This window comes from Megalopta genalis, chromosome 5 (genome assembly GCF_051020955.1).
Source record: "Megalopta genalis isolate 19385.01 chromosome 5, iyMegGena1_principal, whole genome shotgun sequence".
In the NCBI taxonomy this organism is placed as follows: Eukaryota; Metazoa; Arthropoda; class Insecta; order Hymenoptera; family Halictidae; genus Megalopta; species Megalopta genalis.
The window spans coordinates 11,969,000-11,987,446 of NC_135017.1; the positions used below are offsets into that span (position 1 = coordinate 11,969,000).

Consider the following 18,447-nt stretch of genomic DNA (forward strand, 5'->3'; position numbering starts at 1 on the left):
GTGTGTGTGTGTGTGTAAATGAAAATAAATTTGTATTTGGCGGTGACCGAAATGACGTAGGTTTCTGGTGGAAGGGGGGAGGGGGAGCGTTTCGTCCGGGACCCGCTAGAGGACACATCGGTAAGGCTATTTTAGCGGGCCCTTGCCTTAGACGTTGGTATGTCGGAAGGACGGACGAAGTTTGTATATATACGAACCGAGGCGGATCGGTCACTTGCGGGAAAGGAGAATCCATCTGCTGGCGAGTCTGGAGGTAGCCGCCGCATTGTATTATCGTTGTTTCCTTTTCTATTGTCGCGTTGTCGTTATCATTATTATTATTATCACTATTATTATGTTATCGAGCCCTATGCGTGACTTCTCAAGATTACGATAATGACGCGAATCCACAATGACGGCGCATGCTTGATATCGACTTTGTAGCAGCAACAGCCTCGTGAAACGCAGTCACAGCCGCAGCAGCAACAGCAACAGAGAATGGGGATAGATGGGATGGGGAACAGAGACAGTCCTGATGGTAAGACATAACAGAAAATATTTAAAACACCGATCGCAAAACTGAGAATGTAGGCTCGAATAAATTCTTGGAAAATCCGACGTTGAACCACCGCCGTTGAACATCGTAAATTCATCGATTTGAAAATGATCTTCTATGTTGTAACGCTATCATCATTTCCGTGCTCGAAATTCGATGCTGTTCAAATTTTCGCTCTCAAGTATTTCTTCGTGCATCGCAAGTGGCTCGGTTAATTTTCGAAATAAAATTTCGTTGGGACTTTTATCTTTATTTGTATTTTTATTTTTATTCTGGCACCCCTTCGGCGAGAACCCTTTGTAACGTGCAGTCACCGCTAGAGATTGGCAATCCCGTCGCAGAAAGGATACGTGACAGACATTGTCCAGGGCCTGCGACACGGGAAAGGTTCAAAAATCGTGTTACCTGCCCGACGAAAAAAGGAAGCACGCGAAAGAGAAAGAAAAGTGGGCTGTCGTTCCGTGGTCGCGCTAAGGGGCGCAGCCGCGCTGAAATACCCTCGGTCCGGCATTGACCGTCGCTCGCGATTTTCCGGATTTTCCACGTCAACGGGGCACAATAAACAATTCATCCCGGATCATGCGATTTTCATAGAAAATCCCGAAAACGCGCGACGCCCCTGTCCAATTTTCCACCGGCGAGACCCCGCTTTTGCTAAAACACAGCATGCTACGCGCCGCTCATAGATTCGCACGACACTCCGACCACTGCAAATCAATCAGCAAGTTCCTTTTTCCATTTCGAAATATTTGTTAAAAAATTGATTCTTCGATGGAAAGTAAAATCGTGATTTTTTGCGAAATTGTTGACTCGAAATAATGGTAAAATCGCAACGTATATTCTCTTCCGTGCCCTGACGGATTTGTTGAAAAATAAATTTGTTATTTAAAATTGTAATTTTCATAGACTCGAAATAAAAAAATGAGATAATATCGACAGAAAATTGTATTCTGTATATCAATGCGTTCATTACGAATTAAAGTTGCTCCCGTTGGAGAGCGAATAATTGATTCGAAACAACAATAAAATACCAAGAGTTAACAAGGGTTGTGCAATATTGTTTATTTCGTTGTTGCCGATCTCCCGATATTATAAATAATGAAACTGAATTGCGATTACAATGTTTGACCGTTCCGCCCGGTTTTTAATAAACTTGCCCGCTTTGTGTTAATTGTTTGCTCTGTTAATCGAGGGAGGTTCAAGTGGAGCGTTTGTTTGAACGTGAGGCGTGTCACCGGAAACGTTGACGCCGCTTGTTGCATCTATGACGCCGCGTAAACAATTGACGGCCGCTCGAGGGGGTTGGCTTTGTCCGCGTCGCCCTATTGTCACCCTTTCTCTCCCTTTTCCACGTACATTTCAACGCGGAGGAATTTACAAATATATTTCGACTGACCGGAACGATACACTCGACAGTGATTCAATGACAAAATTGGAGATTCGCAACCCTTCCGTATATATCTTCATATATATTTTTATATATTACACATTTATTGTATATTTGTATAATTATATAATATACTAAATAAGTATATAGTTATATAATAAATATTTATATAATTACATAATAAATATTTGTATATCAAACTGCTGAGAACAAGTTAAAATAAAATAATCGAGGGTTGTGAACTTTTCCACAAAAAATGTTCAACCCTCGATTATTTTATCTCAATTTATTCCGAGCAGTATCAACTCGTTACACTTGTCGCACTATATTGTATCACGTAGCACTTCCCTCGCGCATTGTTTGCTGCACCCTCGTTCCGCTTGCTTCTGCAAAGTGCATTGTAAATATCCAATCGTAACGCTGCACGCGGAACGCCGCTTGTTGCATCTGTTACGATCGTCCCGGAATTGTTGTAGTGTTTGTTCAACGCGTTAAAGGTTGACACGCGTGATTTTATTAGACAATCGAGTGCAACGGATTTTTATGTCGGGGTTAGTTTCTGGGGGTTGCGATTTTTGCACGGGGGTTTGAACGATTGTTCGCCGGAAAATTGTACGCAAGAAGCGTTTACGATCCCCTGAGATCCACTGTCGTGGCAGAAAATATGGCGGCTGGAGGGGCGAGGGATGGTCAGCGGAGGGTTGAAAGGATTTAACAGTCGAACGACCCCCTTAGCCAGGTAGAACGGTGCTAAAGAAACGTGAATATAATTAGTCGGATGCGTCGCGACTAATAAAATCTGTTCTCGTTCGAAACAATTCATTTTCCATCGATTCAGCTCCGTTCACGTTAAATCACAGATCTACCAAAATCTGCTCGAAACGATTACTCGAATCAGTATTACGAAATTTACGACCGCATTTCGTGAATACGTTCGAATCGATTAGTACGCGAATTATCCGAAATCGATTTTTTCGTTATGTAAACGGTCTTTCGTAGCGAAACTGAATGTATATTCCGAAATATATTCGCAATTTCTGTACAGATCGAACCGCGACAATTTTATTATTGCTCGCAATCTGTGGCGCAATGCAACCCTTAAAATAACCACGTTGTATTACGAGAATTGATGTAAAATAGAGGTATTAATAGAAAATCCGAGATACACCGATCGATACCGGGGACTGATAGAAAATATTTTCAACTTCCCATCGACTCTCTGAAACTCTTCGTAGCAAATAGGGACCCTTCCCCCGCTCCTCCGTAATCGCGGCAAATTAAAAGTCAGAACGAACTATTTTCTGCGACGAGTTTGCAAAATCGGTAGATAAAAATGTATGTCGCCAATATGCAATTAAATAATTCGATACATTGTTCACAGTGTACCGTTGTTTGGTCAGGAAAGCGGCGCATTCCCGAATAGAGAATCGAGAAAAATGACCAGGGCGAGGGAAGGGGGTTGGTACGTCGAGGAGGGTGAATTTCTGGTGCAAATAGACGACGACGGTGGTGCAGGTATCCTTTTCGTAAACAAACCGTGCCACCCCAGGTAAGGTGACTCTGTCAACCCTTCGGGCAGTCGCTTAATTTATTAATACGTTTATTTATTCATTTATAATACAATATTATTAACAATAAGGTCGTGTTAAGGATGAGGATCTATCAAGAATAACAATCTATTAATAATAACAATGTATTAATACATTGCTATTAACAATATATAAATATAATAACAGTCTATTAAGAATAACAATCTATTAAGGATAATAATCTATTAAGAATAACAACCCGTTAACAGTTTGCGATTTGAGACGTGAATTTTGTTCACAGTTTTATTTGTTCAACAATCTATTAAGGATAACAATTTATTAAAAATAACAATCTATTAACAACGACAATCCATTAACATTTTGTGATTTGAGACGTGAATTTTGTTCACAGTTTTATCTGTTCAACAATCTCTTAAGCATAACAATCCATTAAGAATAACAATCCGTTAACAGTTCGTGATCTGTCGACAATAATAATCCGCTAACAATAAACGATCTATTAACAACAACAATGTAGTAAACTGTAACGATCGAGCAACTATAACAATCCACTAGCAATAACGATCTATTAGCGATAACGACTGACAAGCGGCCCGCAATTTGTTTACCGCGAGATTAAGACGTACAGTCGGAGCTCTCGTTTAAAAAATGGATCAAATAAAATTCGAATGCTGCGTGAGATAAATTGCTGGCCTCCCCGGGGAACGAGGAGCAAAGTGGTTGATGGTGCGGCGTGCGCGTCGAATCGCGTGTGATCGGTGCAACGGTGCGGTGCAACGTAGAGACAATGCACCACCTGTCAGCCCCCTCCCGTTCCTCGTGAGTAGTAAACAAAATCGAGGGTTGCCCGAGGGTGAGGAAGGCGGAAGTGGAGGGGGAAGGAACACCGGAGGTGGCGCGAGTCTGCGAGGTGTCCGTGGCACTCGTCAGTAGCACCGCGGTCACAGATCCTTTCGGAGCTGAGAACCAGATCTTCCGCGGCACTCCGCCTTGGCCCATACACCCAGAGCAACGCGTGACGTACCCGTTCCGAGAGCCCGAAGAGAGGACCGAATCTGTTCGGAAAATCAGCCGGATCCATCTCGTGCCGAGCGACCGAAAAATCGGGCGAGCTGTCATCGATGACAGAGGACAAGTAGTGACCGATGACCGTCAGTCGACTACTCGTTCGCGTGTGAGAGACCGCCGTTCCCCATTGATCCGTGTGCATCAGGACCGTCTTGATCGCGAGCAGCCGCGATGTCAACGTTACAACGGTCGTTGACACAGCTCCCGGGTTGAGAATCGGACGTTTCGCCGTCGCTCCAGTTCAGGTAGAAGACCCTGGGGCCGTGAGGATGAAGCAGGAGGGCAACAACGGATACATCAGGGCCACCGTCATCAACGAGCAGACCGGTGCCCTACCTGGACCAAGCTTCGAGACACCTGCCGCTAATGCCATTCAGGTAGGGAAAACCCTTTTCTTGTAGGCAGCCGAGGATCAGCTGGGCCAGGGTGTCGTGTGCCGGGGTTCTTGGTCCTGGCGGATGCTGACGGCTTCGATAGATTGTAGACGTGTTGGTGCTTTTGGTAGATTCGACGCGAGAGCGAATGTCTCTGATCTCTGATTCTTTTTTTTTTTATTGATTATTGGAACTATAATTTTCAATCATTTCCAATTATTTGGAGCGATTTTGGTAGGTCAAGTGTGAGATGAAAGTTCTATGAGAAGACACTGATGTCTGTTTGCAAACAACATTCGGGTGGTACTTTTGATAGATTAGATGCAAAATGGGACATCCACGGTAAAACATTATTATCTATGTGGAACAAAATGCAGGCAGTACCTTTGACAGATAAAATGTAGGATTGGACATCTATCCCAAGATATTGACATCCGTCTGGACCTAATACCAGGTGGTACTTTTGATATATTAAGTACGAGATTAAGTACAAGAATAGGTTCGAGATGAAGTGTAGAAATAGATAGAAGATTAAGTATAGAATAGATTAAGGATTAAGTAAAAGAATAGGTACAAAATTAAGTGCATAATTAGGTACAATATTAGGTTCACCATTAAGTACAAGATTAAGTACAACATTAAGTACAAGATTAGTACAAGTACATCATTAAGTACAACATTAAGTACAAGATTAAGTACATGATTAAGTACAAGATTAAATACAAGATCAAGCACAATAATAGGTTCGAGATCAAGTATAAGAATAGGTATAGAAGATTAAGTATAAGAATTGATTAAGGATTAAGTAAGAAGATAGGTTCAAGAGATTAAGTGCAAAATTAAGTGCTCGATTAGGTACAACATTTTGTTCACCATTAAGTATAAGATCAAGTTCATCATTAAGTACAAGGTTGAATACATGATTAAAGTACAAGATTAAATACAATATTAAGTACAACATTAAGTACAGCATTAAGCACAACATTAAGCACAACATTAAGCAAAGCATTAAGTACAAGTGTAAATGCCAGATGCAGATTCAATCGTATCGATTTAAGTCCGAACATCCAATCCATCTAGTTCTCAGACCACAGTGACACCCCTAATCTATCTTCCGTACAATTCCCGATCCTCCTGAAAGATTCGCACCGTATCCATCCATGTTCCACGAGGTCGCCGAACCGCCCGGCTCGAAAAACGACGGCCGCCTGATTGCAGGTGACCTACGTGCCCCATGGCAACACCACCACGGTGACGGACCTCCATCATTCTGGTAACGACCGAAGGCCGATAGCGAGGGCCGCGTCGATCACGCGGCGATGGAGAGAGCCGGTGAACAGGCGGCAATTGCTGCTCGTGCTGACCATCACGCTCTTAACCACTTCCATCTTCATTGTGCTGCTGCGGGCGGCGCTGTACACGAGCCACGAGTGCGCTCAGGAGGCCCGTAAGTTGAATTAACCCTAAACGGTGGCCGGTTACCGGCGATCCGGTTTAATTGAGCGGCGGACGATTGCCTCGCGCGTCTTCGGACGCCGGTTAGAGAGAGAGAGAGAGAGAGAGAGAGAGAGAGAGAGAGAGAGAGAGAGAGAGAGAGAGAGAGAGAGAGAGAGGTGTCGGTGGATAACAGCCGCTGGATTAGACGACGCGTGGGCGGGTTTAGGTGTCCGCGGCCAAGTAGAATGGGATGGAATTAGATGGCGGAGATCGCCGCTGCGAAGTCTGCCTATTGAAGTTGACGAGGACCGGTCTACCGGGTGAAACGGAAGTCGAGACATGGATCTCGAAATTGGAGATCAGGCGAAGTAGAATGTAGCTTCCGATAGGCGAAAGATATTTGACTTTATTTATGATAGTTTCGCAAATAAAACAGTAACGAAGTCAGTATGACCGATCTTTTGATAGACGGAGGATCTTCGATTTCATTTATGATGGTTTTATAAATGAACAGCGGATGGTAGAACTAATATGAGCTAAAATAAGGAGAAGATGAAATGGTGAAGTAACATTATGATGGCCTCATGAATAAAATATTTCGAAATAAATCAGCGGCTGGGTTATCTAAAATAAGAAAGTATAGTCGCGAAATAAAATGAAGTTATCGTGACCTCGCCTCTGTTTCATTCCATACGATTTATTACTAGACAGGAATAGGCGGGAACAGCCAATGGATCATCGTGGAAAAATCACGTTTTTCAGGACAGAAAAGAGCTCCGGCAGAGAGTCATTTTTCTTTTTGTTTTCGCCGAGGGAATAGCCTGGATATGAATAACGATGACAGCTCGAAATAAATAAGCGTGGAACGCGTCCGAAAATAGAAGCTCAGAGCCTATCTCTTTGGAGTAAAAATCTATACAGAGTGTACCAAGATTATTGTACAGGCGAGAAACGAGGGGTTCCTGGGGTCATTTGAAGTAACTTTTTCCTTGGCGAAAATGCAATACGCGGCTTCGTTTACGAATTATTAACGAAAAACAATGACCAATGAGAGCAGAGATCGGCTGGCGCGAGGCGGCCGAGCCAATCAACGGAACTGGGCGTCCTGCGCTCGTTGTCTGCGCCGCCTCGCGCCAGCCGAGCTCGCCTCTCATTGGTCACTGTTTTTCGTTAATAACTCGTAAACGAAGCCGCGGATTGCATTTTCGCTGAGGAGAAAGTTACTTCAAACGACCTCGGGAACCCCTCGTTTCTCGCTTGCACAATAATTTTGGGACATCCATCCATTTACTGATGGACCACCGGGTATATTGGTCGCGGTGCTAATAAGCGAGTAGAATCTCGGAACGGTAGGTAAATACGGAACACAATTGGACGCATAGCGAGCGGTACAAAAGTGGTTAGGATTGCTAGTTATTCACCCACGTGTCGTCACGCTGACGAAAATTAATTCACGTCTAGCCTAATGACGCGTGACAATTTCTATTAGATCACGGGCCTTAACGGCGCGACGGTGCAGGGGTCTGCTAGTATAGTTCGGTTGCATCTAGTTCTTCTCTCTGACACGTTGATGATGACTGAATGACAACCCTGGCTTCTGGCGAAGCTGTTGATCGGTTACATAGCGTTTTTTATGGTTTCTAGCATCACAATTTTTCAAACGAGGCTGAAATTTTCTGATACCGCAATACAGCTTCTCTGCTCAATATTCTTTCGTAGATCGTCTTCACTTTTCAACAAATAAAATGAACCCTCTTGCAGATTTCGTTCACATTTTTTGCAAACAAAGTTCGTTTCTTTGTATAATGGTCTGTAATAAAATTCGTATAAAATTTAAAGATTATGCAAAAGATGGTCAATTTTGATCGAGCGAATTTCATTTGCGAAAAAGATAAATAAGATCCGCGAGAGGGTTCATCTAATTTGCAAAAAAGTGAATATGATTTTTTGAAAGAATTAATTTTTTCATGCAAAATTTACGTACACGAAAGACGATTCCAGATGATGTAAATAAAAGAGCAGACTTGTCGGCGTGCGACCGATTTTCATAAAATTGCTGGTTCTCTTTCGGCTTATTGATTAATATTAATTGTTCCGGGCAGTTTTGGCACGAAACTTCGCGGCGATATTTCGCTGTAAAACGTTCTGCCGGCTGTCGAAACCCGTGCAAAGTGAAACACGAAAATTGTCGACGGTTCAGCGGCGTGTTCGTGTCAGAAACGAACATCGATCAGCCGAATCGAATCGAATTGAGTCGAGGCTATCAAGTTCCACTCGAAAAGGCCGCTTCGCCGTGTTACCTCATAGCCACCGGCAGAATTAATCGAATCACCGGCATCCATAAGCGCTCGGCGAAATGAGATCGTAATATGTTTATATTGTCCGTCGAGCGATCGATTAGGCAAGCGTAGTCAAAAATGCTTCAACAATATTCTCCCTTTACCAAGTCGATAACGTGTTATTATAATACATCCTTCAAAAATTAATTCCCTCTTTAGAAAGTAATCTGCGATACTGTAATCGAATAAAATATAATTAAATGAATAATTATAATAATACCACTATACTGTAATATTACAATATTATTAATACAATTATAATATTATGATAATAGTAATACAATTATAATGTTATAATATTATTAATATTATTATAATATTAGTAATGCAATTATAATGTTATAATATTATTAATATTATTATAATATTAGTAATGCAATTATAATGTTATAATATTAGTAATACAATTATAATGTTATAATATTATTAATATTATTATAATATTAGTAATACAATTATAATGTTATAATATTATTAATATTATTATAATATCATAATATTATTGTTACAATGTTACTATCATAATTATAATTTATTCAATTTAATTACCTATCGTTAAAAGATCAGTGAACCATTTTCGAGAGAAAATTAGCATCGAATGATCGACACTCGGAGGGCGCAGCTCGGGTCCGTTTGGACCCAGGCTGGAAAAATTCGAGTGCCGGCTTCCTGAAAACTCGTTCGAATTTTCGCAGCCGATGATTAAACGACGTATAAAAAGATTAATAAGCATAGTCGAGCAGACTTTTGTCACGGACGCCGGTCGTTCGAGCGTTAAGAAACGCGCGCGCGTTCGCGCTCAGCGGTTTGTTCGAAGGGAAATTGCTGTTCGTTCGGACAAAGAATCGATGAGTTCGTTAGCGAGCCAATTACGGGGACAAAAACCGGCATTGTATCGCCGACGGAACGTCACGGCAAGTGTTGCACGACGATCTGGTACAAACCGCGAAGACGCGGCGCGCAACAATGGCCCTCTTTATGTTAAGCAGCAGACACGCGACCGTGAACGCGCGCCGCAAAAAAATTGCGTTCGACGGTTTCGCGCGAATTCTGCAGCGTTCGATAGAGACGCCGCGTTCTGCCTTCGTTTGCCTTCCCTCCTATTTTTTTCTCTCTCTCTCTCTCTCTCTCTCTCCGGTGACTTTAATGCTGCTACTGGATAGAGACTTCGTTCTTCTTACAGGTCCGGACGTCTGCATGACGGAGGAGTGCGTCAGAACAGGTAAAAATCGCCAGGACATCGCTCGAACAACGCGTTCCTTTGTTGAACGCGGCGAGCGTCGCGCGTTTCGTTCGCGCGAGTGACGTTTCCGAAAAATTGTTGCTTGAAACGCGATCTGAATTATCCGAAGATGATCACGGTAGAAATTCGAGAAGTGCGATTTTGACCGGGTAAAAAAGGCGGACGAAATGTAAAACGGCGTTCCCACGTTCGACGACTTCCCTCCACGCTCGGCGCGTAAACGGTCATCAACGGTCAGTGAAACGCCGAAACGGCGCAATCGGGAATCGAATCTGCTGCGGCCGGGCGGCAAGCAATTCCGCGGGGATCGTATAATGCGATTTGCAACGGCGCGGAGGCTTCGAACGCAATTCCCGAAGACCACCAATCAGTTTTCGACGATCTGATTACGCGCTCGTCCTCGACCGACTCGGACGTTCGCTCCGGTGATACACACCGTGTATCTCTGCCACCATAGAAAGTCGATGACACAGATTTCCCGGTTCTGCCCCCGTGACATTCGTCGACAGCCAAATTTTGATTTCGCGGTTCGAGGAAATTTTCAGCGATACGGACGGAATTTTTGGTGGATCGCAGAGGCGATATTTCGTACGTTCGCGCAAAAGGAAAATATTCTTGGATATCACCTATCGAAAAGTTCGATCTATTTATTCGCGAGGTAGTAACGTAGTTTTTTATAAAAATATGATCGTCGTTTATGATTTAATTTGTCAACTTTTTTTACACAGATTTTGCAAGCTTCTGGACACGTTAATTAAGATATCAATGAATTTTTAGAAACTAGACAGACGAGTGAGAATATTTATACTCGGGGTCCAAATGGACCCCACAGTTTTATTTATCAATTGTTTCCAACGTATTTTGTAAGGTGCTTTTAGATATGTTAGTTAAAATTCCATTGAATAGTCAGGAGTATTGAACAACAATATTTAGCGAGTGTCAAAGAGAACATAAAATGTCATTGGAATCAATTATTTATTGTTACATAAAACGAACATTGTTCGTTTGCGAGGGATTAATGAATTAAGGAAATCCGTATGATTAATTATTGTGATTATAAAACGCGAAAGCAGCCGGGTCTAAAGAGCATTTTAATTAAGCTCGTGTTCTACGCGAAAAAGGCGGAAGAGAACGGTGTGCTCGACCTGAATTTGAAAATTGTAGAGAAAATCGCGGGTCGCGCGTGCAAAAGCCGGCCAGCTTTCACGGGTTTGCACGTCGGAGCATGAAAATGAAAACACGTTCGCCGGCGGAACGCCGAAAAAAAAGGTGCGGATTTTTCCGCGGGAACCCTTGTTGAGATTTTCAGCCGCGGAGAACAACGCGCCGGCGAGTACTCGGGCAAATATTCCCGCGAAAGAATGCGGAAATTCGAAAGGCGCCGCGCCAGGAATTTCGCAATTTACATTTCAACAACGCAGAACTATTCTGTTCGCGTAAAAAGTTCGATTAAAATTCCGTCGATCGAGAAAGAACGCCGAGTTGCGACGCGGCGCATCGAAGTTTCTCGATCGAAGAAATAACTCTCGTTAACGCTCTTCCGTGTAATCCGAGATCATTGTTCCTATTTGTGGAGAAATCATTCGCGAGAGTACGCGGCGGCTACGTTTCACCGTGAAAGTTTTTCACTTTTTTCTTTTTTCCTCTCGCAACCGATTACGATGACAAAAATGGGTTAATATTGATCGAAGGCATTAAAATGTGAAAGCCCGGGTGTTGCGCGGGAATCCTGTTATACGTAATTAATCCCGAGATCAGAGCGAGCCCCCGTCCTCACTCGATTATGCTATCTAGATATTAAGCCTCCACGGGATTACCGGGCGCAATTAGATGCGGCGAAAGTGCAACTTGGAAACGTGAAAACCGCGGCTCGATGTATAATTTCGAATTCGACATTTCAAGCGAAAGAAATCCATTACTGTTTTACGCAGAATGTTTTAAGAATATTTGGCAAAGAAAACAGTGAGATTTTATTCGAGAAACTCGATGAAACTTGAAGAGTATACAGGGTGTCCCATAACTCTTACGGAGAACACAAATCGCCGCCTAATTGTCGACAATTGGATAAAATAAATTCCTGTCGCACAAGGAACAACAAATAGGCTAACAGACCTACAAAAGTATTTTGAAAATGACGTTTATATCACAGAAAGATTCCTCGGACGATTTGAAACAACCTTTTCCTTAGCGAAAATGTTCTCCGCAGCTCCGTTGCTGAGTTATTAACGAAAAACACCGACCAATCGGACTCCGAGTACGGCTGACGAGCCTGGCGTCGCTGGGGCGGGGCGACGACAGTCCTCGTCCCCTAATTGGTCCGCGTTTTTCGTTAATAACTCGTAAACGAAGCGACGTGGAACATTTTCGCAAAGGAAAAGGTTACTCGAAATCGGCCGATGCACCTCCTGACTGGAGTTCTGGAACGCCGCGAGGAGAATCAGTTTTGGATTTAACGTACGGATTTCAGCGGCGAGTCTGTTGTCAGCGATGGACCGGACCGCAGCGCCTTGCGTGAACTTCTTCCAGTACGCATGCGGCGCGTGGAACCAGCAGCACGTGATACCGGAAGATATGAGCTCGATCAGCACGTTCGAAGTGCTGGCGGACCAGCTGCAAGTGAGTCTGAAGCGGGTGCTCGAAGAGCCGCCGAACGACAACGACAACGACGCCACCCTGAAGGCGAAGAGGTTCTACAAATCGTGCATGGACATCCGTGGGTACAACGAAAATTTTTCTCGGACGCGTGCTCCGATTGAACTTCCACCTCTCGCTATAAATTCTCCCCAATTGTCCCTCGGCTCGCAAACAAAATCGGACAACTTGGGAAGAGGCGACACGATTATTCGAGCGGCTCATTTACAAAGTTGTCGATAATCGGCGACTATAAAAGCGAGCCGCGAGCCTCGAATAATCGCATCGCCTCTCCCGAATTGTCCATTTTCGTCCCCAAACCGAGGGACAATTTGGAAGAAACGACTGCACTCGCTTTCGCATTAAATTCGCCCGGGAGTAAAGCGATCGATTCGATACTTTCAACGTCATCTGGAAGATCTTAGTGTAAACTGAGCGTTCGGATGTCCTCAACAGCTCGGATCAGGGAGATCGGCGACGCCCCATTGAAGAGGATCCTGAGACTGCTCGGCGGATGGCCGGCGGTGGACGGCCCGTCCTGGAAACCGCCGCCGTACCCGATCGAGGTCCTGTTGGGTCGATTGCGGGCCGAGTACAACGAGGGTGTGCTGTTGGAGCAATGGGTCGGCCCGGACGACATGAACTCCTCTGCCAACATCATCCAGGTGCGCCGGCAAAGTAAGGCCCCTTGGTCGACGTCTGCACAGTATGAGAGTCGCGATGTGAGAGGGGACGATGGGTAGTAAACAAGGCTAAACTGGCTTCTTCGATAGACATCGGATCAGTTTCTTGACGGGCCTGGGTCGCCGAGGACGTCTCCTAACTGTCCGTCTGTCTGGTGTGTTCGCAGCTGGACCAGATGCAGCTCGCGCTGCCCAGCAGGGACTATTATCTGAACAAGAGCAGCGAGGCTGCGTTGAAGGCGTACCACCGGTACATGACCAGCGTTGCCGTGCTGCTAGGAGCGGACCCCAAAGTCGCGCCCATTGAGTTCGAGAGAGTTATCTTCTTGGAGCAACAGTTGGCCAATGTAAGCACCGTGTCGTTGCCTCCCAGTTTCGATGGGATTAGGGTATGCTAGGGTCTAGGCTAGGGTATGTTACGACAGGCTGTAAGAACCTAAAGGCTTGTTTGGATGTCTCAAGACCCCAATCTCTATGCTGAGAACCGGGTGGACCATCTAACGTCAAACTGAAGTCCCGACACTAATCCTCAAAATTTGGAGTCTCAACACCAGGTCACTGTTTTCTGATCTCGCTAGGCTAGTCCAGGCCCTGCTGGTGTCTGTTGCGAGGTAGAAGGGTGGGACAATTTGAGAGAATTTACTGTAGATCTCATCAGGAGACTGCAGACCCCATGGGTTTAAACTTTAGCAGGGTTATGCAGTTATTCTACCGGTGACCATGGCAGAATAGACCCCATTAGGAGACTCCACACACTTGATCCACATTCTAGGATGCTTCGCATAGCTTTTCTGGAGTTGCTACTACTCTAAGCTGCTACTTATCCTTAGGGTTTCGAGACACTCTCTATGGTAACAGTTGAGCACACCACCTGGTGTCGACAGGGTTATCGTCAGCCCTTTTAGACTGCCATCTGGCAGTCTACTGATGGTCCTCACAAGCTGAAATCTTTCCAATTACTGTCTCTGGCTAGCAGAGCGAGCTATTGCTACCGAGACTCCCAAGACCCTATACTATATAACCAGACCTACCCTTCGGCCACAGCATAACTTGGATACCAAATATGTTGCCTCTGAATTCCAGGTGTCTCTGCCAGAGGCAGACAGACACGACACGTCCTCGATCTACCGGAAAGTGACGTTGCGCGAGTTGCAGCTAGAAATACCGCAGCTGAAATGGCAGGTCTACCTGCAGGAGTTGCTGAACGCTCCTGTGACCGAGCAGGAGCCGATCGTTGCGTACGGTATGAACTATTTCGGGCACCTGGGTCGCATCGTCGCGAAGACAAATCGCAGGTAAAACGTGTGGTGGGGCACCCGTTCGAAGCGGGAGTTTAAAAAAAAAAACGGCGGCACGGAGTCAGACGAATCGATGCTACATTGCAGGACGCTGCACAATTACATACTCTGGCGACTGGTGATGTCGATAATCCCCCACATGATAGACGACTATCAGCAGAAGAGCGTCGAGTTCAAGAGGATCCTGTTGGGCATACTGAGCGAGAGGAACAGGTGGGCCCAGTGCGTCGAGTGGACCAACAAGAAGCTGGGTATGGCCGTGGGCGCGCTGTTCATACGCGACAACTTCGATCACGAGAGCAAGGTGACTGCTGGCCACCTGCATCTTTGACCTTCGGGCTTCGCAGTTCTCTCATCGGTACATGATTTCCCACTTAGGAAACTGCGCTGGAGATGATCCATACCATACGCGAGGCGTTCAACGAGCTGCTGGCAGAGAATCACTGGATGGACGATGAAACCAGGGCCGTGGCCAAGAACAAAGCCGACTCCATGATCGAGAGGATTGGGTATCCCGAGTTTCTGAAGAACCCTGTCGAACTTTCCGAAGAGTATTTAATGGTGGGTATCTGCGGCGGCGGATGAGGTACTGTCTGACACCGTTCTTGCTCCATCAGCTGAACATCTCCGAGCACCATTTCCTGGAGAACGTCCTGGCGGTGCTGAAGTACGCGGCTTATCATAATCTGCGGGAGCTGAGGAAGCCTGTCGACAAGAACAAGTGGTCCACCAGCCCCACCATCGTCAACGCGTTCTATAATCCTAACAAAAATGACATCGGTACGCGCTTTACCAAAGACAACGGTATTCTCGTGTCGCCGCTGAGTGTAGTAATTTCTCCCTAATTCGCGCTCGGATTGCGCGCAAGAATGGACAATTTGGGGAAAGGAGACCCGATTGTTTTAGCCTTCCCAATAACCTTGATAATCGGTGACTAAAAAAACCGAGCCCCGAGGATCGAAGAATCGTATCTCCTGCTCCCAAATTGTCCATTGTTCGTGCGCAATCTGAGCGCGAATTAGGGAGAAATTTACTGTACCTGGTTACACGTTTAATCGAGCGTCTTTCCCATAGTTTTCCCGGCAGGGATACTCCAGCCCCTCTTCTACTCCCAACACTTTCCCAAGTCGCTGAACTACGGTGGCATCGGCGTGGTGATCGGCCACGAGATCACCCACGGTTTCGACGACAAAGGGCGCCAGTTCGACAAAGACGGGAACATAATGCAATGGTGGAACAATGCGACCATCGGGGCCTTTCGGAGGCGGGCCGAGTGCATCGTGAAACAGTACTCCAACTACAAACTGCAGGACATAGGTTTGAACATCAACGGCAGGATGACGCAAGGCGAGAACATCGCGGACAACGGGGGCCTCAAGCAATCGTTCAGGGTAATCGCAAAATCTGAGAAACGATTACTAAAAAAAAAAAAGATCGAATGTTAAAAATTGCTAATGCTAAAATTCTTTTTTGAAGGCGTACAAGAAGTGGGTGTCGATACATGGGGAGGAACCTCTGCTCCCTGGTATCAATCTCACGCACGACCAACTATTCTTCCTAAATTATGCCCAAATTTGGTGCGGCTCCATGAGGCCGGAGGATGCTCTGACAAAAATCCGGAGCAGCGTTCACTCTCCGGGCCCTATAAGGGTCCTGGGGCCTCTTTCCAACAGCGAAGACTTTGCCAGGGCCTACAACTGTCCTCCGGGCTCTCCTATGAACCCAACGCACAAGTGCAGTGTTTGGTAGGTGTTTTTTAATCGATTGAACAATTTTATTTATCTTAGTCTCGCTTATAAAATTTATCAGCTATTAAATAAACTAGTGTAATCAATTGAATAATTTTATTTATTTTAGTCTCACTTATAAAATTGATCAGCTATTACGTAAATGAATGTAATCGATTGAATAATTTTATTTATGTTTCTCTCTCACTTATAAACTTTATCAGCTATTAAATAAACTAACGTAGTCGATTGAATAATTTTATTTATATTTCTCTCTCACTCATAAAATTTATCAGCTATTATATAAACGAATGTAATCAATTCAATAATTTTATTTATTTTTCTCTCGCTTATAGAACTGATCGGCTATAAAATCAACTGTTGTATTATGAATTATTATGACAGGTAAACGCTGGAGCCTCTGAAGGAAGAAACGTAAGGCGCAACAATTTTCTTACTGTGGCTCGTTAAATCAGGAGACTCCAGGTGGAATCATCATCATCAGCAGACGTATTTGTCAGCCACGCTGGGACCACAGGAAACAAAAGTTTACATCGTCGTGGTACACCGTGGTGGAAGTCTCGTTTCCGATCAGAAATTTCGGACCCGAAAGGGGGTTGTTGTATTAGTGTGAGTGTACATTTCGAATGCGTGTTTTAATATTACAGTGTCAGCCTAAAGATCCTATGGACGAGAGCAACGTATGTATGTATATAGGAGTTGTTTCACGGTTCGGTACAAAATCGAAAATAATAGATTTAGAAAACGTGTTTCAGAAATGTTTGCTTCATCAATTAAACGTTTATTTAACGAATAAAAAGTTTAATATAAAGATGCCGTCTTCGATTTTTCGCGGCGACAAAGACAGGCCCTGCAATCCCAAGCAAAATCCTAAGCAATCCTAAAAGAAATCCTCTAATTGTTATTTTCTGACCTATTTATATTGTACAATAGGGCTCTGTAGCCCCAAATAATAACCCAAATAAATAAATAAATCACTGAACTGCTCTAATCTAGTCGCTATGGGAACAGAAAGGCTTGAATATCTCGAGAACCAGCGGCCAAAAACGAGTGCTTTTGGTCTCAAAATGTTCGTGAAGATTTTCTGCATCGAATCCATGCCATTCGTTAAAATAAAAATAGCCTATTACGGTCTTTACGAGAGTAGTATCCCAACGGGAAAAGAACCGCCATAGCTGGATAATCGGCGTACCAACAAAAGAACGAAAACGCGTCGGTAAAACGAACTAGACAACAAAATAAACTAGAAACTAGGGAGAATATCTTCTTTCGTACTAGAATACCAACGACAGATGACGCTAGCATGTGCTTCGAGGACGTTTCGTATGTTTTGAAAGCTCTCGAAACAGAGTTACCGACCGTCACGACCGAATTCGTGAGAAACCAGGGCGTGCGCGCAGCAGACGACCCCCTCGCCATTGTTCTAAAGCGCCTAAAATCCGTTTAGTCGACAGACAACGTGGAGTTGACAAAAGTTATCCGTCGACAATGATTTCGCAGCAGCTGAGGAGGGCCTTCACAACCAGTGCGAGGCGAATGTACCACGGAGGCGAGGGCTACCCCAGCTCCGTAAGTAAAAAATAATAATATCGACAATTGCGTAATTGTTGTTATACAACAATTACGCGTTATCGCAAGTTCGTGCTTCCGCTTGGACGAGCAGAACAATGAAATCCGTACGAATAACTCGATAATCATGACTGAACGTCCTGGCATCGTTCCCCGCGAAACACGCAACCGAGGCCGTCGAGAGGTTAGAAATCCACGTGAACTGAATTTTTGCAGAATCTACCCTTCAACGTTCGGAACAGATTCGTGCTCACTGGAACGTTCATGCTGTTCTTCGGCAGCGGATTCTCGACGCCGTACTTAATCCTTCGTTACCAGATGTTGAAATAAATTATGTAAGCTCCCCGTGAACACTTATTTCACGGCGATGCCTCGTCGTCGATTATTTAATCCAGCCATCAGTGTTCGAACGTTTATTTATCCTGATCGCCCTTGTTTCAGGTGCAGTATTCGCTATAGTAAGTTCCTGTCTACTTGTACCGTGCGGCACCCGGTGCGCACGATCTATTTGTAATAAGGGGATAAATAAATGACTCAATAAAAGTTTACGCCTGCGTACAATTTCTGCGACGGACACGAGAATTC

The 18,447-nt window shown here is 44.6% G+C and overlaps 2 protein-coding genes across 5 annotated transcripts; both read left to right on the plus strand.

Moving 5' to 3' along the window:
• Positions 1 to 113: 113 nt before the first annotated feature.
• Positions 114 to 17,104, plus strand: LOC117221049 (neprilysin-1). Of its 4 annotated transcripts, none has more exons than XM_076521498.1 (15): positions 114 to 253; positions 346 to 517; positions 3,304 to 4,917; positions 6,133 to 6,361; positions 9,874 to 9,912; positions 12,401 to 12,646; positions 13,021 to 13,229; positions 13,415 to 13,594; positions 14,331 to 14,542; positions 14,633 to 14,849; positions 14,924 to 15,106; positions 15,163 to 15,325; positions 15,620 to 15,936; positions 16,022 to 16,290; positions 16,678 to 17,104. In XM_076521498.1, exons 3-15 carry the CDS (start codon positions 4,810 to 4,812, stop codon positions 16,679 to 16,681), a joined length of 2,376 nt encoding a protein of 791 aa, XP_076377613.1. In that variant the 5' UTR covers positions 114 to 253; positions 346 to 517; positions 3,304 to 4,809; the 3' UTR covers positions 16,682 to 17,104. The 4 variants fall into 4 exon arrangements, with proteins under 4 accessions (XP_076377613.1, XP_076377614.1, XP_076377615.1 ...); XM_076521499.1 differs by having other exon boundaries at positions 118 to 253; positions 424 to 517; XM_076521500.1 differs by having other exon boundaries at positions 135 to 517; positions 3,304 to 3,471; positions 3,753 to 4,917.
• A 541-nt stretch (positions 17,105 to 17,645) lies between these two features.
• Positions 17,646 to 18,410, plus strand: COX7C (Cytochrome c oxidase subunit 7C). The gene is made up of 3 exons (XM_076521501.1): positions 17,646 to 17,862; positions 18,079 to 18,197; positions 18,304 to 18,410. The coding sequence occupies exons 1-2, from the start codon at positions 17,782 to 17,784 to the stop codon at positions 18,190 to 18,192; spliced, it is 195 nt and encodes a 64-aa protein (XP_076377616.1). The 5' UTR covers positions 17,646 to 17,781; the 3' UTR covers positions 18,193 to 18,197; positions 18,304 to 18,410.
• The last annotated feature ends 37 nt before the right edge of the window (positions 18,411 to 18,447 follow it).

Excerpts from the sequence above, each read along its gene's own strand:
- LOC117221049 (XM_076521498.1), top strand. The coding sequence starts at position 4,810 with ATGAAGCAGGAGGGCAACAACGGATACATCAGGGCCACCGTCATCAAC. Across the intron at positions 6,362-9,873 it reads CGAGTGCGCTCAGGAGGCCC|GTCCGGACGTCTGCATGACG; the intron begins GTAAGTTGAATT and ends TTCTTCTTACAG. Across the intron at positions 12,647-13,020 it reads CAAATCGTGCATGGACATCC|CTCGGATCAGGGAGATCGGC; the intron begins GTGGGTACAACG and ends TGTCCTCAACAG.
- COX7C (XM_076521501.1), top strand. The coding sequence starts at position 17,782 with ATGATTTCGCAGCAGCTGAGGAGGGCCTTCACAACCAGTGCGAGGCGA. Across the intron at positions 17,863-18,078 it reads GCGAGGGCTACCCCAGCTCC|AATCTACCCTTCAACGTTCG; the intron begins GTAAGTAAAAAA and ends GAATTTTTGCAG.